Source organism: Tripterygium wilfordii, chromosome 21 (assembly GCF_013401445.1).
Source record: "Tripterygium wilfordii isolate XIE 37 chromosome 21, ASM1340144v1, whole genome shotgun sequence".
NCBI classification, from domain to species: domain Eukaryota; kingdom Viridiplantae; phylum Streptophyta; class Magnoliopsida; order Celastrales; family Celastraceae; genus Tripterygium; species Tripterygium wilfordii.
The window spans coordinates 13,991,247-14,017,883 of NC_052252.1; the positions used below are offsets into that span (position 1 = coordinate 13,991,247).

Consider the following 26,637-nt stretch of genomic DNA (forward strand, 5'->3'; position numbering starts at 1 on the left):
TGCATAGGAAAGGGCGACCAATCGGTGTGTGATTACGGTACGCAATCTCACACGTAGATCAACATGTGTTTGTCTACGTGGCTACTGATTTAGCCCGCTTCGATTCAAATCCAGAGTGCGAGCGGTCGCATCCAATAGCAAAACAAGATTTTAGGATTGTGGAGGGTGTAGATTTCTTAAGCTCGGGAATCGGAGGGTCAGTATCTCATGTGAAACAGTGGAGTGAAGCTGTCAAGGTATTAGTATCCGTATTGGGAGCTTCAATTCTTTGCTCCAATTTTAACTCTAATTTCACCCTCAAGATTGTGTTGAATCATTTTCTAAAATGTGTGATTGAGTATTTTAATATTAATAATATTTTAATATAATAAAATTAAAAAAAATCCTAAATCCTAAACCACAAACCTTAAATCATAAATTCTAAATCTTAAACACTTAAACTTAATTTCTAAATCATAAACACTAATTTCTAATTCCTAAACTCTAATATGTTATTTTCAAAAAATCATAATTTATAATATGTTTTTTTGAGGGAATTGTAGCTAAAATTGTAGCAAGAATTGGAACCCTCCCAACTCATTAGAATCATAGGAATTCCCATCCCATTTTTTCTATACAAGAAATATTATTGAATTCATAACCCAATGATATATATTGAAATAAACGGTTATGAAGAAGTTGGAATCTTGACCTCAAAGTCAAAGTTCTTATAGTAAGAGGACAACTAGAGTATGACTTAATCTTTACCCACCATCTAATTATAACTTGTGCAAATCTTCTTCATATACAACTTTAAGAGTGTGTTTGGATTGAGTGATTTGGGGGGAAGGGAAGAGAAAGGAGGGGAGGGGGAGAGAAGGGAATGGAGGGGAATGAGGACTATTTTTCCCTCTCCCATGTTTGGGTAGATAAAAAAAAGAATGAAAGAAAATTTGTTTAATTTACTAATTTATCCTTATTTTTATGTTAAAATATTATGTACAAGGGTAAAATAGATATTTAACTTATAAATGACTTAATTAGTAATCCCTTCCCTCCAAATGACTCCATTTTGGAGAAAAAGAATTTTGACAAAAATTTAAAGAAATCTTCCTCCCAAATCCCCTCAAATCCCTCCCCTTAATTTTTAATAAACTATCCAAACAAGGGAATTAGAAGGAAACTCTATTTCCATTCCTTTCCCTTCCCTCCAAATCCCTCAATCCAAACACACTCTAAGGTGACTAGCAATAGGTGGCTCGGTTGGTAATTGACTTAGTTACCTATGATTTGATTTCAGGTGTTTAAAAAAAAAATACAAGATAAATTATAGATTACATTAATGAAAATATTTTATCTATATAATATCTAAAATAGACTTTTCGATTTTGTTCTTTGTCTTGCCTTTTCTTTTATTTGATCTTGATTTATCTATTTGTGACTTTCTAATTGTGACCATGACCTTCAAAATTTCTTATCTTAAGTGTCTTTTTATTGCTTATAACATCTTTGTCAAGGGTGCCGGGATCTGCTGTAGGTTTTTCTACAGCAGACCCCGCCATAGCTCTTTTGGAGCACAAAATTTGTTTTATTTAATTTTAAAAAATCATAAATATGTAGTATTCGGTATAACGAACTTAACGGCATATTATTTGTTCAAAACAAAAATCAAATTCATCTTGATATAAAACATCGAATGTTTTGAGTTTATATTCGATGGTCTAAAATTGTCATACATTTTTCATGTTGGATTTGATTTTTGTTTCTAACAAAAAATATACCGTTAAATTCATTAGGATGAATACAATATATTTATTATTTTTAAAAATTAAAAAATATTTGTTTTTAACTTTAAATTGGATTACAACGGGACCTGCTGTAATCCGCCACTTCTTTGTCAAACACAAGACATAGCCATTTACGGTAATAACTTTATTAGTGTGAGATGTACTTGTATGCATAATGCATGCGTAGTTGTGGGTTTCAGTTGCACTCCCGAAAGACAAGGTAATCGTTGCGTATTCTCACACGTAAAGGCCCAAAAAAAGAGTTAATTAATGGCCCAATTTAGGGATAGAAAGCCCATTGGATTTGGTATCCCAAGTGTACAAGGCTTGTGCAATAAATTTGGGCTTTCTCATAAGCTCACGGGCCTGTGGTGGTGATCCGTCGGTTCGTCCATCACTCAGTCGTCAGTGTACAGGCGTACCAAAACCGACAATCAACGCATATTTCTTCGTTTCCTGCAAGAGTAAGCAGGCTTTACATAGCAAATATTCGCGCCACTCTTAGTTGCTCCTTTCGCCGTCGGAATAGATCCCTGCGGGAGGCTAAGCGGCGATTGGACGGCCATAACTTTCGCTAGCTTGGATGGCAATGGCAGGTATACCTGCGCTCGATCCCAATTTTTTATTTTCTTCTTTATGCTTCCGAGTTCTAATCAATTAAACTGGCATGAACAAATGACTTTGGCAGGCATGCGTAGTGTTTGATAAAATGCCAGTGTGATGAGATATTTCATTTTATCCATTGTTTTATTTGTTATCTTCGGGAAATATAGACTCTGAAAGTGATAGGGCTATTGTCTTGAAGTTCTTCAATGAATGTTGAATTGATAACAATTCACGAAATTATGTATCAAATATAGTCATTAGATATGTCATTTGAGATGGGTTATATCTATTGCTAATGGATACACTATATTTTTAAGGACGTTTGGCTTAAGGTGTGCATTTTGAATGATGAAACTGAAATTTTAGACATGTGAATTGCAAGATTTTTATAGGTGAACTCTGCAGGTAGAGGAAATTATCTGGATATGGATGAAATAAGAAAATAAAAAATGCAGAAAGTGAGTGAACGACAAGATGTGGATGACAGTGCAAAAAGCTTGAGCAAATTTCCTGATGTAGTTCTTCAACACATCCTCTCTTTTCTCCCAACAAAGGATGCTATAAGAACCAGTGTTCTATCAAAAAGATGGGAATACCTTTGGACATCCATTCCCAATCTTGAGTTCAATGACCATAAAGCCAATAGAGCCACGTTCATGGATTTTGTGGATAGAGGAATTGCTCTTCGCAAAACAGATATAAAAGATTTTTCTCTCACATGTGACGTACTTGGTGATGAATCTCGCATTAGGCGATGGGTCTCTGCTGCAGTGAGATATGACGTTCAAACATTCTGTACTGATCTCAGTAAATGCAAAGAATCTTTTGAATTGCCTCAGTGTCTCTTTAATTGTGCATCACTTAGAGAATTACATCTATCAGTCTCCTGCACCCTCAAACTTCCTCCTTCAGTTTGTTTCTCAACTCTCAAGATTTTAAGTCTTCACAGCATCACATTTCCAGATGATCACTTCACTCAAAAGTTGTTTTCTGGCTGCCCAATGCTTGAAGATTTGTGGTTACATGAATGCAACTGGGTTAATGTCAAAATTGTGAGTATTTATGCTCCAAGGCTTTTGAAATTGAGCATAAGTGAAATGGAAATTGATAACCACACATGGAATGAATCGAATGGTTGTCAAATCATGATATTTGGAAATTGTCTCAAGTACTTTTATTATATTGGTGAATTATTTAACGAGTACTGCTTTTATAACGAATCCTCATTGGATGACGTGTGGATTCAAATGTATTATACTGATCAAAGGTCCAGAGTAGTTGCCTATCGCTTATTTAAGCTTTTGTCGGGCCTTCGCGATTTCAAAGAGCTAGCAATTTCGAAAGACGCTGTTGAGGTATAGCTTTCCTCTTTCACTTTCGATAATTTATGAACATGTGTTTATTGTTTAAGTCATTACTGTTTACTTTCTTGGAAAGCTAAATATCAAGTGCATTAGACAAGATGATTAGTTACCCTGCTGTTAGGTACTGAATCACGCAGCTGAACTTCTAGCCCATATGCCCTTGTTCAATAATCTGTCTATTTTGTTCTTGGATTGGGGGCAAGTAAATCTTGGAAGTAAAGCACTTCTGAAGATACTCCAAAATTCCCCACACCTAAATTCTCTTGTGCTTGTTGAGGTAAATTTAAAACACCTTTAAATGTTACATTTTTGCTGCTCTTGTTGGTATTTTAAGCTAAACCATTCCAGATATTTTGATAATGTAGGGAATCAGCTTCCCTTCAGATTCTGAAAGAATCCTGGAGCCATTGCCTTCATGTTTCTTGTCGCACCTCAAAAAAATTGAAGTCTATGAATTTGAAGGAACTGAGAAGGCATATATGGATGTGGCAGCGATCTTGCTTAAGAGAACAGCAGCTTTGGAGAAGTTGGTCTTGTCATGTCCAAAGTCCTCTACCTGGACATTAGAAGAGAAAGAGAATGTTCGTAATGAGCTACTAGAACTCCCTAGGGCATTAGAAGTTTGCACTATCCAAATGTCTTTCTTCATGTTTTCAATTACAGTTTCGAAATATGTCTAATTATTTCCTTGCACTTGACAAGTTTGGAAGAAACTCATTAAGCTTGTTGTTTTGCTTCTTAATTGTGAACATTTTTGCACTGTCATTTGAAGTGTGCGCAGTGTTTGTGATAACATATACTCCAGCTCATAAGCAAATTGTCCTGAGACCGACCGGGAACATCATTGACCATTTGGAACCAGCAGCCCAGCTAGCTTTGCTAATCTGCGACTTATAAATTATGACAGTGGCAGAGCTGCAAGCGGAGAATAAACATTAACTGGGCTTTACAATTTCAAAAATGATAAAAGATCCCAACACATATTCCAACTTTTGAGAATATGGAAATATTAGTTCATGGGATCCCTATCATAACTGTTAAAATTTACTGTCTTATACAATACTTTTGGGCTAAGGCCTGCCACTAAAACAAAAGAGCCCATGGGCTTACGTTTGTGGTGGTAATTGATTAATTTCGTAGGAGAATACGACCTCTACTAGTCTACTACAGAACGGAAACGACAAGCAAGAACTCTTCACTTTTTTGTTTCCCGCCAAAACGTGTTTACATTCCCGCCTTTTCGAGTGTCCTTTTTGATCAAAGCCCCATTAAAAAGTTTAGGAGAGAGCGAAAGGGTGGTTGTTCACAAATCTCTCGATTGTAGTCAGGTATGTTACAAGTTCCTTTTTCTTAGCGATGTTGAAAATCTCATTTCGTTCATTCGTTTATTTTTGTTTCAAAACACTGATATATGACACCCACAGATTGAACTCTTGATCGTTAATTGCTGCTTGCTTGTATTTGTATGATTTTTATATAGAACGTAATATGTTGATCGAATCATGTGTTTCTGCCAATCTGTCTATACTAAGGTTTGTTTTTGAGTTTGGGATTTCTATAGACATATCAAATCTCATAGGTATAATCTTCGTGCCAGGGGACACTATCTGAAAATGGGCAAAATTAGCGGACCCAAAAGGATGAAAACCAGTGAAAAGCAAGATGTGAACAGTGAGAGAAGCCTAAGCGAATTACCTGATGTCATTCTCCAACACATTCTTTCTTTACTTCCAACAAAAGATGCCGTGAGAACTAGTGTTCTGTCAAAAAGATGGGAATATCTTTGGACATCTGTTTCGAGTTTTGTTTTTAATGGATACAAAGTAAATAGAACCCACTTCATGGAATTTGTGGATCGAGCACTTGCACTCCATGAAGGTAGTATTCAATGCTGCTCTATTATGAGTGATGTGCTAGGTGATGCAGATCGCTTTAGAAGATGGATTACAGTCGCAGTAAGGCGGAATGTTATAGTTTTCAGTATTCGCCTAACTAATTGCAGAAAGGTCTTTGAATTTCCGCATTGTTTTTTCACATGTGCATCAGTCCAAAAATTATATTTATCTATCTCATCCCCACTGAAACGTCCTCATTCAATTTGTTTCTCAAGTCTCAAGAGTTTACATCTTGCGGATATAACATTTTCGGATGATCAATCGGCACAAAAGTTGCTTTCAGGCTGCCCAGTGCTTGAGGAGATGTGTTTGATGAAATGCAGCTGGGTTAAAGTCAAGAGAGTTATTATACATTGTCCCAGGCTTTACAGCTTGACCATAACTGAGAAGGAAATCGATGACGACCTTTATAATTTGTCAGATAGTTGTAAGGTCATGATATTTGGAACATGTCTCAAGCGCTTCAAGTATTCTGGTGCTTTTTCAAATGAATATTGCTTATATGACTCATCCTCGTTAGATAAGGTGCAAATTCAAATGGATCATAGAGGCCAAGGGTCAAAAATTGCTGCCTACTGCTTATTTGAGCTTTTGAGGGGAGTCTTTAATGTTAAAGAGCTAGTTCTTTCAAATAAGGCCATTCAGGTATATGCCTCTCTATCACACCTGCAATGAATAATTAGTATATGTCTATGCAAAGGTAAAGTAGTAATGACACTTTTCTTTTTTGCTGCAACATTTTCCCTTAGGTTCTGAATGATGCAGCTGAAATTCTAGCCTTTATGCCGTTATTCAACAATCTGTCCATTCTAACATTGAAGTCAGAGGAGCGAGTAGGATATATAGGATATATGATGAAGCAGGTAAATCTTGGTTGTAAAGCATTACTAAAGATACTCCAAAACTCTCCTTGTCTTGGAGCTCTTCGATTTTGTCAGGTAAATTTACTGGATCTCTATGATCTTTATGTTGTGCTGCGCATTATGGTATTGTACTAAAGCATTCTACATGACTTTAAATTCTAGGGGGTTGAGCTCTCTGCAGATGGCGAAAACCATGAATTGATATTGGATCCGGTACCGCCATGTTTCTTGTCGCACCTCAAAAGGATTGAAATCTATCAACATTATGCAACCAAGAAGCTACATAGGCAGATGATGGAGATATTGCTTAGTAGAGCAGTATTTCTTGACAAGTTAATGGTATGTTATTCAGAATGTACCTGGAAGGCAGAGGAGTTGGAGAAAGTTCACAAAGAGCTTCTAGGACTTCCCAGAGCATCCGAAGTTGTTGAAATCAAATTCACCCCAGACCTTACCGAGAACCAATATGAAGATACTTTTAGTTGCAGTTTTTGTAGCTCGTCAAGAAAGGGGTAGTCAATGTCCTTGCACATGAAGTTGGTAAAACTCCTTCAGCTTCTTGTGTTGGCATTCCTTTTTTGAACAGATGGTGATGTTACGTTGTTGACAATGCTCTGGAAATGGTTATGTCAGTGCTGTTGGCATGTTCTATCAAGAGTTTCTGCATTTTGCCGATGATGGTGTACAGAAGTTGATTTCACTCACTTCTAAGTCCTAATGGCTTGTTTATTATCATTTTTGTTATTAACAACATTTTGGAAGTTGGATATGATGCTAATTAGTAGTTATTATGTATGGACCATTTCCTTTCAGTTATTCAATCTCTGAACATGATCTAATTTTTTGTTTCTCGATTGTTTATGCTGAACACTGATTAAATTCTTTATAGCTGTGGATTAGTTGGAAATTATTTGGCATCAGTTCTTCCATCAATTCAGAGTGTCTTTGATTTTATTAGCTGGTTATCAGTTCTTTCAAATGCTAACTGATTGTATCCAAAAAAAATAAAAAAATCAGTGAAGTACGTATCTGGGTTCATTACGTAGAATCATATAATGAGTGAACCCTAAACCACTGCACCACTTTCATTGAAGCACCAAAGTAATAAATTTATCCTGGTGGGTGAAGGGCTCAAGAGAGAGACATCAGTGCTGCTTTTGCATTGTTTAAATAGACTCTTCGTTTTCTACGTCCATATCCTTTACGACTCGAGAAACAGAATGTGAATCGTCATGCCAAAGTACTTCTGTATTGTATTATCTAGAACTGCGTCCATTTATATTCTTGAATGCAGCATTCAACTGGTTCACCAATGATATAAATTCTCGTCTTTCCTTCCAAAGTCGATAATTGCACACTAAATGTTCGATAAAATTACCTAATGAGAATGGATGCAAGGAGCAGTAACAAAAGAAGTATAAGCAAGTTACCGGATGCAATTCTTCAACGCATACTCTCTTTCCTCCCAACGAAAGATGCTGTGAAAACAAGCGTTCTTTCGAGAAGATGGGAATATCTCTGGACATCAATTCCCAATCTCGAATTTATAGGAGGAGCTAGTGACAACTTTACAGCCTTCGTGGATAGAGTGATTGCACTTCATGTCTCTGATATAAAAAAATGTTGGCTTGAATGTTATAAGAGTGGTGATGAACCTTGCATTAAAAGGTTGATAGCTGCTGTAGTAAGGCGTAACGTTGAAGAGCTACACATTGACACCGAAGACCCAAAAGGACCTCTTCAATTGCCTCAATGCCTTTTTGTTTCTGCATCGCTTACTAGATTGAATCTAAGTATATGTTGCACTCTCAAATTTCCTCCTTCAATCCGTCTCTCAAATCTCAAAAATTTACTTTTTGAGCATATCACATTTACAGACGATGTCTCAACTCAACAGTTCTTTTCAGGCTGCCCGGCTCTTGAGACAGTTTGTTTTTACAAATGCAAGTGGACCAATCTGTGTAGTGTGGTTATCTGTGCTCCTAAGCTATGGAGTTTGGAAGTAATTGGAGATAAGGGGGCCAACTTTGAAGCATCAGATGGTTGCGAGCTCATGATTTTTGCACCTTCTCTCCATTATTTCGATTATGATGGTGAATTCTTAAATGACTATTGCATATATGACTCGCCAACCTTAAATGAGGCAAAGATTCATTCAAGAAAAGCGTGGAATGAACGGCCGAGAACAGTTTTCTATCGTTTATATAAGCTTTTGAAGGGGATCTCTAATGTTAAACAACTCTCACTTTCAAGTGACACTGTCGAGGTATTTGCTTTTCTTTCATGTTGCAATAAAAATTCTTTCCATCACTTGTCAGGAAAGGTTTATATGAAGATTTGTATTAGTCATGACTATGTTTGGTCTTTGCTATCTTTTTTTTATATTGAAATCAGGAACTAAATCTTGCGGCAGATCTTCTACCATATATGCCATGTTTCAATAATTTGTCCACTCTGTCATTCAGTCAGAGGATCATAGAACTATAGACTGTGAAGCACTAATGAAGATGCTTCAATGCTCTCCGCGTCTTGAGAATCTGTGTTTTAAAGCGGTAAATCTGCTCATTCTTTCTATCATGTATAACTTTTGCTGCGCTTGTTGGTCTTATTACTAATGAGATGCTACATTGTTCTGGAATATTAGGGGATCAAACTCTCTTTGCATTGTAAGAACTATAAAGGGATATCGGAATCTGTGACTCAAGGTTTCTTGTCGCGCCTCAAAACTGTTGAAATTGATGTCAGCAAATTTGGTGGCAATGAGAAGCTATTTGTGGATGCAATAGAGATATTGCTCAAGAGAGCCAGTGTATTGGACAAACTGATAGTATATGTACCCAAGTACTATGCAGCCACAGTGGGTGTGTACAAGGAGAAGCTTAAGAAAGAGCTACTTAAACTACCAAAAGCATCAAAAGTCTGTCAAATCTTTGCTTTCAGTTCTTCTGAATTTTGAACCAGTTGGTGCGCTCTGATTATGCCAACTTTTTGAGGAGAAGGTATTTGAATGATCAAACAGGTTTACATTTACCAAAGAATCCAACAAGAGGAGAGGAGGAGAAAAATTCATGAAGCATTAGATATTTGACAGATATATTTGAATGAAAATTTCTTTCAAACTGTTGGGATGTCTTTTATAGGATCATGCATACTTCAAGTTCTATCTCTATCTTATCAAATATGTTGTGGCATGGCACCAAAAACAGCTCCTGAAAATAGTTGTTGTATACATAAGATGCTTTTAGCTGTAACCTTTGACAGACAATCAGTTGTTAAGTTGCTGAATAATCTATAGAAATTGGGCTTGAAATTAAGTTTTGACAATGGGTTCTCGTATTTTTTTACACATACTATCTCATCAATGGTTTCACAAAACTATAAATTAAACTCTGTATCTGCTTCTTTTGTTTACTAGCTAATGAATATTATTTCATATCATAAGGAATGTCTGATTATATTACAATCTTATGTTCCTTTTACTGGAATCAGATTTAATTTCCTTTTAATTAGAAAGAGATCTCATTCAGAACAACAACTATGCTATCAATTTTAAGAACCAACCTAACAGAAATGTTAATGACCAACAATTTCTATTTCTATTTCAAAATTCTTTCCTCTCCTGAAAACAACCAGATTCAGGACCCAGAAAATACTTGAAAGTAGATCAAAGAAAATAAACTGGAACAAGAGCCAAAAAAGAAAACTATGCACCTCAAGGACTTCACCATTGATCATCTTAACTTTGTATGGCATAACCCACAAAAACCTCTTCCCCATAAAAGAAAGAAAGCATTATATTAAGTTCTGTCGTTTAACAAAGTTGACCAAATCCCTAAAGCAAAAACATATAAACAAGGGAAGGGGGTAAAAAGCAAAGCAAAGAGAATAGAAATAAAAAATTATCAGAGAAGAGAGAAATTCAGGCCATACCTAGAAGTTTCGAGGGAGAGATTTGAGAATTCAAAGAGAGAAGAGGGCGCTAGCGATAAGGGAGACGAGCGCAGATTGTCGATCGAGCTTCTAGGTTGCAACGAGAGAGACGAGCGCAGATCGTCGAGAGAGAAGAGCGTAGATCGTCGATTAAGTGTTGCAACGAGAGAGACGTAAAGCGTAGAAGGAGTTTTTTCGGGATTTAATTAAGTGGATAATAGGTTAGAGTAAAACTTCTTATTATTTTTTATTACCTAGATCCCTCACTAGTAAATTTTATGTATAAAAAATAAGCTCAATTACTAAAATTTATTATAGGAGTAAAAATTATACTAACATAACAAATACAAGTACACATAAAATTTAATTACCCTTATAACCATTACCCCTGCACCAAACACACCATAAAAGTAATTTCTAAAGCTTTTGATTGCAGTTTCTTGAAGTATGTTAAAGGTGTTCCTAAGCAGAATATGGATATTGGGTATGTTGTGGTAATGGAACTCATGTAAGCCTTAAATTCTTAAATTTAAAAATGGATAGAGTGATAAGGATAATAATTAAAAATATAATTTAGTGTTAAATTTTAAAAAAAAAAGTTGTGTTGGTTTATATCATCTACGAATGTAATGAATGGATTACATCAAAAAATTGAATTGTCTTCTAATTTTATATGTTGTATTTATATTTAATCCTAGTTAAAAAGATGTTGTGAGTTGTTGGAATTTGGATATAATTTGAACTTTTCAATATAAATATTAAAATTACTTTACTAACTAATATTTAAAATTTGAAAAAGGTGATAAAATTATCTATAAGGATAAAGATAATCATAAAGGTTGTTGTGTATAATTTTTTTTTAAAAACAACTATTTTAATTAAGGATTAAAATGTGATTAACTAAGCATTATAATAACTAAACACGCGGATTAAGAAGTTGAAAGTTTGGGAGGGAAAAAAATGGAAAGATGTTTCTACTTTTATATATATAGGGTCTGTTTGGTGCCCCAGATATTGTTCACAAGTCATATATATTGTAGAGAGCCACCAAACAACAATATTATGGTGCAAAATCCTCGGCATTTTTCGGACAATTATATTGTCATTTTGAAATTGTCAATATTTCAACAATTTCAAGATCATTTTACATGCTAGTTACTCCTTTGCCCTCCAATTTGAAAACGGGGCCCACGTTGCATGACAAGATAATTCTTTTTTTTTTATGTAAAAAATATTGTTACAATGTTTCGACATTTTCAATAGTTAACAGTTTTTTATTAATATAAACATTATAAATTTAATAATAAATTATATTTATTAGATTAAAATTTTATAACAATATTTATTATAAAACTAATAAAATATAGTTTTATAACACTTTAATTTATTTAATATCATTATTATTTATTAGAAATTTTTTACAATTTATTTAAATATGTTACAACTTAAATGTATAATATCCCTACATGTAATTTGCACGACAATTATAACATCATATATGTTATCAGTAAAAGTTACATCAAACACCTACCAGTATATCAGAAACCATTTTTATTACCACTTATTACAATCATTTATTATCTATAATATATGTTACAATATATACTATTCATCAAATTGTCTGTCAAACGGAGCCATAATATGGATAGATAGTTTCCTACATAGGTCGGCTATATTTTTTTTCGTACATTGTTTCCAGAATCTGACCCCACCAACAAATAATCAAATATTTCTATCAGTGGGCTTTAATTATTAGGGGAAAAAATTCAGTGGGTCTCACACGACAATAGTAAAGAGAAAGCCCATGGGCCTATGCTGGCTGTGTCATCTATCCCCAGTATAATGCTCCACAATACTCGTTTTCATGTTTCCCGCCAAAAAAATTCTTCGCAGAACGTCTTTCCTCCTTTCCCAGTCTCTCCCTTCCTCGTTGCAGCACCAGATTACGGCGACGAAAAGGGCGGGTGCTCTCATTTCTTAGAAGGTGTGCTTCCAGATCACATAAATTTTCAGCTGTTGTTTTGGTAAACTGTGTTTTCCTCACACGCATGAGAGGTGTTTGACAAATTGTCAGTGTGATAAGAAATCTCATTTCGTATATTAGTTTCTCGTTTATTTAGAATCAGATACCCTTTTATTTAGAAATGGAACTCCTGTGTGTTAAATATTTTTATGAATGCAAAAGAACAAAAAAAACTGTACCTAACCGTATCTCCTAGTATTGATTCTTTGTCAAGAACATTATCGAGCAGTTTAATATAGACTTGAATCCGATAATAGTTTTCGTTGAATCCGTCTAGATTTAAGGTTTATTTTTGGGCAATGAAAGTGAAATTTTTTGTCTGCTGCCTTCTATTTCTCTATGAAATTAAGAAGTAAAAAAAGAATTCCGGATCCACCATGCCTATCGCTGCCAAGCCAATGAGATGGATAATAAAAATTCTGCCATCTGAAATCTATTGGATGGTGCTTTGCCAAGCAAGTGGGAAAACAGAGAGACTAGGATCTAGGAAAGGAAATGATGTACATTAGGCGAAGCCTGGTTTCTGCAAGAAAATGTGTGGACACTCATAAGTTACAAGTCTTACTCGTCATGTTTTTAGAGCACAGACAGGGTAAACAATCCTAAAAGGTAAGTTCTTTGGGTCACTGCTAGAGCCAATGTGACGTATAAATTAATCTCCTTAAAGCTAAAAAACATCAAGTACTGGCAGGTATGCTTCAAAATAGGCAAGGTGGATCCGAGTTCTTTCTTTTTTTTGCTTTACTTCTTAACTTTTCAACTTCCATCTTGTCAAATGGGATTTCTTTACATTAAAAAACTGATGTAGGAATGAATGATAAATTATAGGTGTAAAGAACTTCATTTCATTTTTTGTTCTCTTAGAACCATATATGATACTGCAAGAAAGTAAATCCATGTGACAATTATCACTTGCTTGAAGTTCTTATATTGTGCGGGTGTGCAGTATCCTCTGTTGGTTAAATTTTTATTATTGAAATCATGTTTTGAATTAACCTATACATATATACATTGAGACCTAAGGGCAATGCTTCTTTTGCTAGGTAAACTCTACATACGAGCAGAAACAATCTGAAAATGGCTGCAATAAATGAATTAAAAAGGCAGAAAACTAGTGAAGAGCAAGACGTGGTTGAGGGTGAAAAAAGCTTATGCAAATTACCTGATGTGGTTCTCCAACACATCCTCTGTTTCGTTACGATGAAAGAGGCTGTAAGAACAAGTATTCTATCAAAAAGATGGGAATACCTCTGGACATCCATTCCTACACTAATATTCACTGAAAATGGATCCAATCTGAGATTTGATGAATATGTCGCCAATAGAACCATGTTCATCGATTTTGTGGATAGAGCCATTTCTCTTCGTGACTCTAACATAGATAAATTCCATCTCTCTTGTGATGGGCTAGGTGATGCAGTTCGCATTAGAAGATGGTTCTCTGCTGTTGCAAGGCATAATGTCCGAGTTGCCTCTTTTTCTCTCTGGAATTGCAACAAACCTTTTGAGTTGCGTCATTGTTTTTTCACTTGTGCGTCACTTACAGAATTACGTATACATGTCTCTGGTGATGCTCTGAAAATGCCTACTTCAATTTGGTTCTCGAGTCTAAAGATTTTAAAACTTTGCGGTGTCATATTTCCAGATGATCATTCAACTCAAAAGTTGTTCTCTGGCTGTCCTTTACTTGAGGAGCTCACTATAAGCAAATGCGATTGGGCCAATGTCAAGGCTGTCTGTATTTGTTGTCCTAACCTCCATGGGTTGTACATACATGATATGTGCATGGATAATCAGCCCTGGGATGAATCAGATGATTGCCAAATCATGATATCTGGAAGTTCTCTCAAGGAATTCTGTTATTTTGGGGACTTCATAGATCACTATTTCTTTTATGACTGTTCCCCATTAGAAAATGCCACGATTGGAATATATAATTGGGATCAAAGAGCAAGAACAGTTGCCAAACGTTTATATAAGCTTTTAAGTGGGCTGTCTGACGTGAAAAAGCTAAAGCTTGCAAGGGCTGCTATTGAGGTATTTGCTTTCTATTGTCACAAACACAGGTTTAGAGTTCTTGCCATCAATTGCTCAATTTCCCAGGAAGGTTTATATAATATATTGTTTCTCCCTGTACAATTTTTTTCCCCTGCTTTAGGTACTAAATTATGCAGTAGATCTTGTGGCCTCTCTGCCCTTGTTCAGTAATCTGTTCGTTCTGGAATTGAATTCTGAGCTGATTAATCTTGATTCTAAAGCACTAGTAGAGATACTACAACACTGCCCGCGGCTTGAAACTCTTAAATTTGCTAAGGTAAATTTGCCAACCTCTATAATTGTTACTGTTCTGCTGAACTTCTTGGTATTATAACTCAACTGACCGTCATAGTTTGATTCTACAGGGGATCAACCTTGCTTCAGAGTATGATGAAAATAGTGGGATATTGGATCCAGTGCCTGCATGTTTTTTGTCACACCTAAAAACCATTATTGTCCGCAAATGTGACGGAAATAAGGATCTGTACAAGGATGTGGTGGCAATATTACTCGAGAAAGTTGTGGTTTTGAATAAGTTAGTTTTATATTGTCGCGAGTCTACTTGGTCCCTCAACGAGATGGAGAAGATTCGTAAAGAGATACTAGAACTCCCTAGAGCATCCAAAGTTCTTAAAATGGAACTCATGTAACCTTTTTTCAAGTTATTAATCTGAAAGTCAGTCGCAGCTTCTAAAGCCCGTGATGAGTGGCTAGTTATGGTCATTGTAAATTTGTAAGCGCATTGAAGTTTGGAGGAACTCCTTTAGCTTCTTGTTTGGGACTTGTATATGTAAAATGTATGGACTTGCGACTTTGGTAGTATGTTATGGGAAGTTTCTGTTGTCGGATCTTGAATATGGAGCTCGTAATCAGGTGGTTCATTCTATCTTGTGCTTGGCCCTGGAAAAAAATTAATGATTTTGGAGGATGAAAAATGATAATATTAATATAAACAACGTCACCTGAGGGGCCTCGGACGGAATGATTTGGCCTAGGTCTAATCGTCTAGAGCTCGTTCCATCAAGGCATTGGTCAACATTTAAGGATTTGGAGCTCTACAATTCTTTAGATTTTATAATTTATATAAAAGAAGTCATACATATTTTTAAAATAGAAAAATAAAAATATGGTGTAGTGTAATGTGACATACCTCTCAAATCATTGAACTCAAATTGTAGACTTTATTTTAACCGAATTGTGGAGTCCCCCGATCCAACAACTAAAGGGGACATGGCCCAGAATGATAGTATAACTAGTTTATTGTTTAAACATATTTTGACTGTTAAGAACCTCGAGCCGGTTTCAACCAGCCGGCCTAAAGTCTTTTTATCAAATTAATATTTTGGTTTTCTTCTTCACTCTTCAGAAATCAAATCATGAGGTTCGATTGAGAAAATTAGGCCCGATCCAAATGGTCGAACCTCCGTATACCCAGCTCGGTATTAATATAAATATATAACCTGAGATGGGTCATGCTAAGCCATAGCCCTAGCTCTAATGCCCAATCCCAATCTTTGGTAAATTTTAGTTACACCCCTAAGTTTACTAACGACTTGCCTTGCATTTTGGTATATTACATAGACTGGTTGGTGATTAGTTCTTTCAAATGCTAACCGATTGTCTCAAAAAATTTCAGTCAATATTAAAATTTTCAAGCCTATACACATCAACAATATTATTCGCTTTGACTTATTTTGTTTCTGTAAATACGTTGAGTCCGCACAGGTTTGTCTTCCTAAGAGGTTACTCATCCCAATAATACTCTTGCAAAAGCACATTTAACTGCGGAGTTACTACGGGATGTGGTTCATCTCTTTCAAAAAAAAAAATTGTTGATTGTAACGAAACTGAATTTATGTATTATCTTAACAGTCAAGTTGTATGGGTTCATTATGTAGAATCATTACATGAGTGAGCTCATCTTTTCTGTTGTGAGGAGCAGTAGCACTAGGGGTGACCACGGTCGGTTTTTTTTTTCTTCGGTTTTTTGACATAAATTTAACCAACTAATAGATCAGTTATTCACGGTTTGGTCGATTTTTTTTTTTATTCTATCGGTTTTTTTAGTCAGTCATCACTAACATATGTTTAACAAAAAGTCAATAACCTACCAATCAGTCGATTTGGTGGTCACTTCGGTTTGACTCGATTTTTTTGAACAGCTCTAAGTAGCACCACTCCACAAATTTCATTAAAGCACGAACGTAATAAATACATCCCGGTGGGTCAAGGGCTCAAGGCCCATAAAGGTACAAAATTTTTAATTAAATAGAAGTGATATGAATCCCAGTAAATGGGATCCTAATCATCCTGTAACCAATCATATTTGATGTACATCAAGTTTTGTGAACCTCTACACTGACATCAATCAATGATCAAGAGGTGATTCAAATTCTTAACATTTTTGTTTCTTTAATGAGACTGCAAGATAAAGACGCCAGTGCTGCTTTTGCATTGTTTAAATATTGTCGTCTTTTAATAGAAGATAAAATAAACTCTTCGTTTTCTACGTGCAGTTCCTTGACGACACGAGAAACAGAATATGAATCGTCAACTCAGGAGATAAAAAGATGCCAAAGTACGTGTATCGTATTTATCTAGAACTGCGTCCATTCAAATTCTTGATTGCAGAGTAAAGCGGGCAACCCATGATATAAATCACCGGCTTCCCTTCCCAACTCGATAATTGCACTCTGCGTGTTCGATTAAATTACCTACTGAAAATGGATGCAATGAGCAGTAACAAAAAGAGTAAATCAAACAGCAAAAGAAGCATAAGCAAGTTACCAGATGTGATTCTTCAACGCATACTCTCTTTCCTACCAACGAAAGATGCTGTGAAAACAAGTGTTCTATCCAGAAGATGGGAATATCTTTGGACATCCATTCCTAATCTCGAATTTAGAGAAGACAGCGCTAGAGACAACGTTATACCCTTTGCTGATCGAGCGATTTCTCTTCATGTCTCTGATATAAAAAAATTTACTCTTGAATGTTATAAGGATGGTGATGAGCCTTGCATTAGAAGGTTGATAACTGCTGTCGTAAGGCGTAATGTTGAAGAGCTAGAAATTAACACCGACGACGCCAGAGATCGTCTTCTTCAATTGCCTGAATCCCTTTATGTTTCTGCATCGCTTACTAGATTGGATCTAACTATATGTTGCATTCTCAAATTTCCTCCTTCAACTTGTCTCTCAAGTCTCAAACATTTACGTTTTAAATTTATCAAATTTACTGACGATGTCTCTACTCAACAATTCTTTTCTGGCTGCCCGGTTCTTGAGACAATCTGTTTTGACGAAAGCGTCTGGACCAATCTGTGTAGTGTGGGTCTTCGTGCTCCTAAGCTATGGAAATTGGAAATAATAGAAGATCAAAATGAAAGGTGTGACCCTGAACCTGAACCATCGGATGGTTGCGAGGTCGTGATTTTTGCACCTTCTCTGCGTTATTTCGATTATGATGGTGAATTCTTAAATGACTATTGCATATATGACTCGCCAACCTTAAATGAGGCAAAGATTCATTTAAGAGAAGTGGGGATTGAATTGCCAAGTATAGTTTGTAAAACTTAGAATGACTGATGACAATTATGAGTGAGGAAAAGAAAGACAAGTGCAGAATCTGCATTTCATTGAAGAAAGAACTTTTACAGTACTGTATATCAAAAGTTACCAAGAAGGAGAAAATAAAGACAACATATATACACCTATCTTACTAAACTAAAGTGACGTGTCTAGTTTCTAGTCATACAAGAAAATAAGACAAATACAAAAAGGAATTAATTACAATAGATTATTCAATTTTCAATCAGGGTCTTCTTTGTGTTGTCGCAAATATTACGTGATAGAGATGGCCGAGTAGGGAGACCTGGTAATACTCCCCCGCAGGTTGAACGGTGGGGATCAAAGACGTTCAAACTGGAGAGTAAGTGTTGAAATTGTGATCGAGCAAGAGCTTTGGTCAAGAGGTCACTGAGCTGCTGAGAGGTAGATAGATGAAGAGTTTGAAGAAATCCACTCTGAACTCGATCTCGAACTAAATGACAATCTAACTCAATGTGCTTTGTACGTTCATGAAAAACTGGGTTAGATGCAATATGAAGAGCAGCTTGATTGTCACAATAGAGTGTGACAGGTTGAGAGTGATGAATCCTAAAATCTTGCAAGAGGGAATGAATCCAAATAAGCTCACAGCAAGTGGACGCCATAGAGCGATATTCGGCCTCAGCAGAGGATCGTGAAATCGTAGTTTGTTTCTTGGATTTCCAGGAAACAAGAGAAGATCCAAAAAACACACAGTAACCAGTGACTGAACGACGAGAATCAGGACACCCAGCCCAATCAGAATCACAGTATACGCGCAGTTGAAAATCACAGGAGACAGGAAAATATAAACTGTGATTGGGTGTTCCTTTGAGATACCGCAAAATACGATGAACAGCTTGAAGGTGAACATCAGTGGGAGCCTGCATGTATTGACTGAGAACTTGCACGGCATAAGATATGTCAGGGCGAGTCAGGGTAAGGTAGATCAACTTTCCAATTAAACTGCGATAAGAAGAAGGATCTGCCAAAATTGTGCCAGAGTACAAAGAAAACTTGACATTTTGCTCCATTGGCGTTGCAGCAGGGCGTGCACCAAGAAAACCAGAATCAGTGAGAATATCCAAGGTATATTTGCGCTGGCAAAGAAGCATGCCGGCAGAGGATCTGGCCACTTCGAGACCTAGAAATTTAAGGGCACCTAGGTCCTTAAGATGGAAGCGTTGATGGAGAAAAGCTTTGACAGATTGTATAGTAGCTAGATCATTGCCTCCCAAAATGATATCATCCACATAAACAAGTAACCCCGTGAAGTGTGTGGCCGTCCTCAAGGTAAAGAAAGAATAATCATTCTTAGACTGGTGGAAACCATATTCAAGTAATGCAGCAGTGAACTTGGCAAACCACTGACGAGAGGCTTGCTTGAGACCGTAAAGGGATTTATGCAATTTGCACACAGGATTGGGATCAATGGAGGAGCCCGGAGGTGCTCTCATATAAACAGTCTCATTCAAATCCCCATGTAGGAAAGCGTTCTGGACATCCAATTGGCATAAAGTCCAATTATGGGCAGTCGCTAATGAAAGAAACATACGGATGGTGACAATCTTAACAACAGGCGAGAAAGTATCAGTATAATCCAGGCCAGCTTGTTGGGTGAATCCTTGGGCGACCAAGCGTGCTTTGTGTCGTTCGAGTGTCCCATCAGCATTATATTTCAACTTGTAAACCCAGCGACAACCAATAGTTCGTTGACCTGGTGGTAAAGAAGTGACTGTCCAAGTTTGATTTTCCTGTAAGGCTTGTATTTCTACTGCCATCGCCTTGACCCAAGCTGGAGAACGAGAAGCCTCTACATAGGTTCGAGGCTCACTAGTAGACAACAGTATCATGGTATAATGTAAATGGGAAGGTGAGAAAGACTTGTTAGAAAAAACAGAATTTATATCATGAGCAGTGGAGTTACCATCGGATGCTGAGGAAGACGTGCTTGGGGACTGAGACTTGGCATTATGATATACGTAATCTTTGAGATATGCAGGTGGACGCGTGGCACGATGGGATTGGCGAACAGAACCACCCTCAATGGGTTGGAGATGGGATTTTGTGATGACAAGATCTGGTTGGTGCATGATTTGAGGCGGAAGGTCAGTAGGGGGCATGGAGCTTTGGGTTGAAGTGTCAGAAGAAAAAGTTGGACAAGATGGTGTAGGTATGGAAACAGAGCCTAAGGGTAAGCTAGGAGGAGAAAGTGTGGAAGAGTGTGTATTATGAAAAGAATGGTTGTCTAATGGTGCACGCAAGTCAGAAGAGGGTAGAAAAGTGGGGTCTTGAGACAAGTGAGAGTTGTCAAAATCAATAGAGGTGTCAACATTAATGGAGTCGTCTGACTTGGAGGATTGGAATGGAAAAATCTCTTCATGAAAGATCACATGCCTAGAGATTTGTACCATGTGGGTATCAAGATCAAGGGTCCTAAGACCTTTAACACCAAAAGAAAAACCTAGGAACAAGTGAGGTTTTGCACGAAAATCAAGTTTGCCCCTTTGAGACTTTGGAGTAGACACGTAACAAAGGCATCCAAAAGGTTTTAAAAAAGAAAAAGTGGGTGAGGTTTGAAAAATGATTTCAAAAGGGGTTTTACCATGTAAAACCTTGGTGGGTAAGCGATTGATTAGGAAAATGGCATGTTGAACAGAATAACTCCAGTAGATTTTTGGAAGTTTTGACTGAAAAAGAAGTGCACGGGCGACATTGAGAATATGTTGATGTTTACGTTCAACTACTCCATTTTGTTGTGGAGTGTAAGGACAACTTTTTTGATGAATGATCCCTTTTTCAGAATAAAATTGTGAAAGATGCAATTCTGGCGCATTGTCTGACCGGATAGCTTTGATTTTTGTATGAAATTGTGTTTCAACCAGATGAAAGAAAGATTTAATATGTATACTAGCCTCTGATTTGGCCTTCATGAGGTACAACCAAGTTGCCCTTGAATGATCATCCACTAGGGTGAGAAAGTATTTGTAATTGTCTACAGAAGTGATAGAGGTGGGACCCCACACATCCAGATGTATTAAGTCAAAAGAACTTTTACACCTAGACATACTAACTGGAAAAGGCAAGTGGCGCTGTTTTGCCAAAGGACAAATAGAACAAAAATCTGAGAATGGATGTATAGCATTGTTATACTTGGACAAAAGTTGTATAGTTTCAGCGGATGGATGACCTAGCCTGGAATGCCAAAGACGGGCTTCTTGATTGATGATTTGGCTAGCATTAACAAAATGTTCAAAACTCCCTGCATTTAGGACATAAAGACCTTTATGCTCTGTCCCCAAACCAGTCATCCTCAATCCGCTCTGGTCCTGCATATAACAATGAGAATCAGAGAATGTGACAAGACAGTGGTTATCTCTGGCTAATTTGTGAATGGAGATTAAATTAAAATTGAATTGAGGCACATGTAAAACTTCTTTCAGAACAAGATTGTGTTTAAGATAGATGGTTCCGATGGAGGAAACCGGTATGGAGATCCCATTTGGAAAAGTCACAGATGAGTTGTGATTCTTTGGTGAAGAATGGAAATATGTATGAGAGCATACCACATGATCTGTGGCGCCAGAATCTAATATCCAAAGAGGAGTTGAGAAATTCTTAACAGAAGAAGAAATGAAGTGAAGATGATCTAGAGTCATACCTGAAACATGATGGTTACTAGTGAGACTATTACCTTGCGAGCTTGAACTCTCAGATTGTGTATGAGACTGAAGTAGAGACATCAAGCGATTACACTGATCCACAGACAAATTAAGAGAGGACAAGTTTGGTGCAATATCTGGAGAGGAACCAGCCGTATGTGACATGGCATTGACATGAGGTTGCCCATTGCCTTTGTTCCTCGGCTCATCCCTTTTTCTTTGCAAGTGAGGAGGATAGCCATGAAGCTTGAAACATTTTTCTATCAAATGTCCCGGAATCTTGCAGTAATTGCAGAATGGACGATCTCTTTTGTTAGTCCCATCTCCTCGTGAGGATCTCTCAAGTGGCTTAAAAGTATTTTGCCTCACTTGCATAGCCATGGTATCTGTGGTGTCATCAACAGTGTGTGAAATAGTCCTTTGCCTTTCCTCTTGAGACACTAGAGCAAAGACTTTGTTGATGGGAGGCAAAGGATCATTGAGTAAAAGCTGTCCACGAACCACTGAATATGACTCGTTCAAACCCATCAAAAATTGGAGTACATACTCTTGATGTTGAAAATCATTAAGCTGTTTGAGATGGCCACACTTACAATCTGGAAGTGGTCTATACATTGAGAGCTCATCCCATAAAGCTTTGAGTTGGGTATAGTACCCACTAACAGTTGCACTCCCTTGTTTTAAAGAAGACATCGCCTTTTTTATTTCAAAAATCCTTGGACCATTATTGTGAGAAAATCTCTCCTTCAAATCATCCCATAGTTCCTTTGCAGTGATTGCAGTAAGTGAACTGGTAGCAATTTCTTTAGAAAGGCTGCTTGAGAGCCAAGAGAGAACCATACCATTACATCTATCCCACGCAAAAAAATTCGGATCAGCCGGTTCTGCCACAGGTATCGTACCATCTATAAGTCCGATCTTGTTCTTTGCACGAAGAGAACGAAGCACTGACTTGCTCCAAAGATGATAATTAGTTTCGGTGAGTAAGGCGGGTGACAAGGATAAGTTTGTGTTCTCTGCTTGGTGCAAGAACAACGGGTTAGATGGGTCATTCATGGGATTGATGTTGGAACCTGATGAAGAGATGGTTGTTAACAAGGAAGGATCTTCAGACTTCTCACTCATGATGTAGTCGCTGAGGATTTGATGATAATATCCTCAAAGCTCCGATACCATGTAAAACTTAGAATGACTGATGACAATTATGAGTGAGGAAAAGAAAGACAAGTGCAGAATCTGCATTTCATTGAAGAAAGAACTTTTACAGTACTGTATATCAAAAGTTACCAAGAAGGAGAAAATAAAGACAACATATATACACCTATCTTACTAAACTAAAGTGACGTGTCTAGTTTCTAGTCATACAAGAAAATAAGACAAATACAAAAAGGAATTAATTACAATTGATTATTCAATTTTCAATCAGGGTCTTCTTTGTGTTGTCGCAAATATTACGTGATAGAGATGGCCGAGTAGGGAGACCTGGTAATATAGTTTTCCATCGTTTATATAAACTTTTGAAGGGGATCTCTAATGTGAAACAACTATTACTTTCAAGTCACACTGTCGAGGTATTTGATTCTCTTTGATCTTGCAGTTGAAATTCTTTCCATTATTTGTCAGAAAGGTTTATATGAAAATTTGTATTCGTGATGACTATTTTTTGTTTTTGCTTCTTTTTATATTGAAATCAGGAACTAAATCTTGCGGCAGATCTTCTACCATATATGCCCTGTTTCAATAATTTGTCCACTCTGTCATTCAGTTGGAGGATCATAGAACTCAACTGTGAAGCCCTAATGAAGATGCTTCAATGCTCTCCGCATCTTGAGATTCTTCGTTTTAAAGCGGTAAATCTGCTCATTCTTTCTATCATGTATAACTTTGTGCTGCGCTTGTTGGTCTTATTACTAATGAAATACTACATTGTTCTGAAGGGTATCGGACTATCTTTGCCCTGTAAGCATGATAAATGGATATCGGATTATGTGACTCCAGGTTTCTTGTCACGCCTCAAAACTGTTGAAATTGATGTCAACGTACTTGATGGAAATGTGAAGCTATTTGTGGATGCAATAGAGATATTGCTCAAGAAAGCCGGTGCAGTGGATAAACTGATAGTGTGTGTACCCAAGTACTATACAGCCACACAAGTTGGTGTGTACAAGGAGAAGCTTAAGAAAGAGCTATTTAGACTACGAAAAGCATCGAAAGTACGTCAAATTTTGGTTTGTCGTTCAGACATTTACAATCAAAAGTAATTTCTTAAAGCTTTTAATCGCAGATTCTACGAGTATGTTAAGGTGCTCCTAGTTTTACAATTTCCGAGTTCATTTAAGCTGAATGTGTCACTCAGCATTTGTGGTTGGTAAGCAGAATTTGGATTATATATTGTTGTTATTTGGTGGTTTTCCAGTGAACACAATTTTGTTACTTCCTCACTTCCTTTGATATTTATTTTATTAATTCAAGAATATTTGGATATTGTTGAGATGATGTTCCTGCTTTCTTAAACGTGGGCTTTTGCTTGATGAACTTAATTTTTTACGTTACTTGAGCTCATTAGGTTAAGCCGTGACAAAAAAGCCAGCCTCTCGGGATTTGCTTAATTTTTTTACATTTCATGAGCTCATTAGTTCATGAACTGACGGGTAACGGGTTCTAAAACATTAGTGGTAAGACTTGTATGTTAAAGCATTCACAAGACATGTGACTTGTGAGTCTCGTATTATTGTTGACCAATGCATTTGGCGGGAGTAGTTTTAGGTGGATGTCTTTGGAGCCATATCTCTATACAGTGCAACGTACTTTTATTAATTATTTTATTCTTTCCTCTTAGCTTAAGATTTAAGTTTTGGTTCATTGTGAAAGTAAGAAAGTAGTTTATCTCTTCCTGAATATCTTTCCTCTCTGTGTAATCCTTATGGGTTTCTAAAGGTTTTCATTGTAGGTGTACTTAGTACTAAAAATAGAACTAAACGGTTAAGTTGATAAAGAAAGTCTTGTTTGGCAATTAACGAATATTCTTATTGGCTGTTTTTTTTTTTTTTTTTGAATAAAGAAAGTCTTATTGGCTGTAGATTTGTTGGAAATTAAACCACACCAGTTCATCCATCAATTAAGAGCTATATTAGTTACGTGGAAGCATAGAATGAGTGAAATCCTCTTTTGTGATATTGACACCACCCCTGCGCCAATTTTTCATTCAACAACGAAAGCAAAAAATACTTCCTGGTGGGTCAAAGGCTCAAGGCCCATAGACGTACAAAAGATTTTCCTTTTCTTTAACGAGAATATTGAGAAAAACCGTCAGTGCTGCTTTTTCTGGGCCAAGGCCCAAAAACGTCCACATATGACATATGCCTTTTTTTTTTTTCTGAGGAGATATAAATATGCGGCCCATTGTACTTGTGCATTGTTTAATTATTGTCGTCTATCTGTAATCTGTCTTAAATCTTAATGGATAAATAGACTCTCAGTTTTCTACGTCAACAGAATATGAATCGTCAACTCAGCAGAAGCTGAGATGCCAAAGTACTTCTGTATCAACTGCTCTCGTTGAAATTCTTGATTGAAGCGTCGAGCGGGTAGCCCATGATATAAATCATCGTCTTTCCTTCGCTACTCGATCATTGCACTCTGCGTGTTCGATAAAATTACCCACTGAAAATGGATGCAATGAGCAGTCACAAAAGGAGTAAATCAAACAGCAAAAGAAGCATAAGCAAGTTACCAGATGGGATTCTTCAACGCATACTCTCTTTCCTCCCAACGAAAGATGCTGTGAAAACAAGCCTTCTATCCAGAAGATGGGAGTATCTCTGGACATCCATTCCCAATCTCGAATTTAAAGAAGACCGTCCTAGTGACAACTTTATGCCCTTTGTGGATCGAGCGATTTCTCTTCATATCTCTGATATAAAAAAATTTACTCTTGAAAGTTATGAGGGTGGTGATGAACCTTGCATTAAAAGGTTGATAGCTGCTGTAGTAAGACGTAATGTTGAAGAGCTACACATTGATACAGATGAACCTCAAGAACCTCTTCAATTGCCTCAATGCCTTTTTGTTTCTGCATCGCTTACTAGATTGGATCTATCCATATGTTGCACTCTCAAATTTCCTCCTTCAATTAGTCTCTCAAGTCTCAAACATTTACGTTTTGAGTATATCACATTTACCAACGATGTCTCAACTCAACGGTTCTTTTCTGGCTGCCCGGCTCTTGAGACAATTTGTTTTGACAAATGCAACTGGACCAATCTGTGTAGTGTGGGTCTTCGTGCTCCTAAGCTATGGAAATTGGAAATTGGAAATAATGGAAGTTATAAATGAAGAGGGCTTTGAAGCAATGGATGGTTGTGAGGTCATGATTTTTGCACCTTCTCTCCATTCTTTCGATTATAATGGTGAATTCTTAAATGACTACTGCATTTATGAATCGCCAACCTTAAATGAGGCAAATATTTATTTAAGAGAATTGGTGATTGATGATTTGCCGAGTATAGTTTTCTATCGTTTATATAAGCTTTTGAAGGGGATCTCTAATGTGAAACAACTATCACTTTCAAGTATCGAGGTATTTGCTTCTCTTTGATCTTGCTGTAAGAATTCTTTCCATTACTTATCAGGAAGGTTTATATGAAAATTTGTATTAGTCAGTCATGACTATTTTTTGTTTTGGCCATCCTTTTTTTATGTTGAAATCAGGAACTAAATTTTGAGGCAGATCTTCTATCATATATGCCCTGCTTCAATAATTTGTCCACTCTGTCATTCAATGAGAGGATCATAGAACTCAACTGTGAAGCCCTAATGAAGGTGCTTCAATGCTCTCCGCGTCTTGAGAATCTTTGTTTTAAGATGGTAAATCTGTTTATTCTCTCTATCACGTATAGCTTTGT

At 36.7% G+C, this 26,637-nt stretch overlaps 6 protein-coding genes across 9 annotated transcripts; all 6 read left to right on the top strand.

Moving 5' to 3' along the window:
• Nucleotides 1–2,192: 2,192 nt before the first annotated feature.
• LOC119988531 (F-box/FBD/LRR-repeat protein At5g56420-like) lies at nt 2,193–4,501 on the top strand. Of its 3 annotated transcripts, none has more exons than XM_038833592.1 (4): nt 2,193–2,362; nt 2,755–3,727; nt 3,858–4,013; nt 4,102–4,501. In XM_038833592.1, exons 2-4 carry the CDS (start codon nt 2,822–2,824, stop codon nt 4,414–4,416), a joined length of 1,377 nt encoding a protein of 458 aa, XP_038689520.1. In that variant the 5' UTR covers nt 2,193–2,362; nt 2,755–2,821; the 3' UTR covers nt 4,417–4,501. The 3 variants fall into 3 exon arrangements, with proteins under 3 accessions (XP_038689520.1, XP_038689521.1, XP_038689519.1); XM_038833593.1 differs by having other exon boundaries at nt 2,765–3,727; XM_038833591.1 differs by having other exon boundaries at nt 2,778–3,727.
• A 423-nt stretch (nt 4,502–4,924) lies between these two features.
• LOC119988666 (F-box/FBD/LRR-repeat protein At5g56420-like) lies at nt 4,925–7,198 on the top strand. Its single transcript, XM_038833789.1, has 4 exons — nt 4,925–5,064; nt 5,334–6,276; nt 6,381–6,569; nt 6,657–7,198. The coding sequence occupies exons 2-4, from the start codon at nt 5,350–5,352 to the stop codon at nt 7,008–7,010; spliced, it is 1,470 nt and encodes a 489-aa protein (XP_038689717.1). The 5' UTR covers nt 4,925–5,064; nt 5,334–5,349; the 3' UTR covers nt 7,011–7,198.
• A 351-nt stretch (nt 7,199–7,549) lies between these two features.
• LOC119987968 (putative FBD-associated F-box protein At5g56700) lies at nt 7,550–10,936 on the top strand. The gene is made up of 5 exons (XM_038832881.1): nt 7,550–8,817; nt 8,960–9,046; nt 9,139–9,411; nt 9,456–9,493; nt 10,861–10,936. The coding sequence occupies exons 1-5, from the start codon at nt 7,876–7,878 to the stop codon at nt 10,934–10,936; spliced, it is 1,416 nt and encodes a 471-aa protein (XP_038688809.1). The 5' UTR covers nt 7,550–7,875.
• A 1,329-nt stretch (nt 10,937–12,265) lies between these two features.
• LOC119988445 (putative F-box/FBD/LRR-repeat protein At3g59240) lies at nt 12,266–15,339 on the top strand. Of its 2 annotated transcripts, none has more exons than XM_038833487.1 (4): nt 12,266–12,448; nt 13,491–14,484; nt 14,606–14,761; nt 14,850–15,339. In XM_038833487.1, the coding sequence occupies exons 2-4, from the start codon at nt 13,525–13,527 to the stop codon at nt 15,132–15,134; spliced, it is 1,401 nt and encodes a 466-aa protein (XP_038689415.1). In that variant the 5' UTR covers nt 12,266–12,448; nt 13,491–13,524; the 3' UTR covers nt 15,135–15,339. The 2 variants fall into 2 exon arrangements, with proteins under 2 accessions (XP_038689415.1, XP_038689414.1); XM_038833486.1 differs by having other exon boundaries at nt 12,271–12,408.
• Nucleotides 15,340–17,010: 1,671 nt separating this feature from the next.
• On the top strand, nt 17,011–18,062 carry LOC119987969 (putative F-box/LRR-repeat protein At4g15060). Its single transcript, XM_038832882.1, has one exon. It carries the CDS (start codon nt 17,208–17,210, stop codon nt 18,060–18,062), a length of 855 nt encoding a protein of 284 aa, XP_038688810.1. The 5' UTR covers nt 17,011–17,207.
• A 7,134-nt stretch (nt 18,063–25,196) lies between these two features.
• Nucleotides 25,197–26,620, top strand: LOC119989702 (F-box/FBD/LRR-repeat protein At5g56420-like). Its single transcript, XM_038835374.1, has 2 exons — nt 25,197–26,312; nt 26,444–26,620. Exon 1 carries the CDS (start codon nt 25,403–25,405, stop codon nt 26,066–26,068), a length of 666 nt encoding a protein of 221 aa, XP_038691302.1. The 5' UTR covers nt 25,197–25,402; the 3' UTR covers nt 26,069–26,312; nt 26,444–26,620.
• The last annotated feature ends 17 nt before the right edge of the window (nt 26,621–26,637 follow it).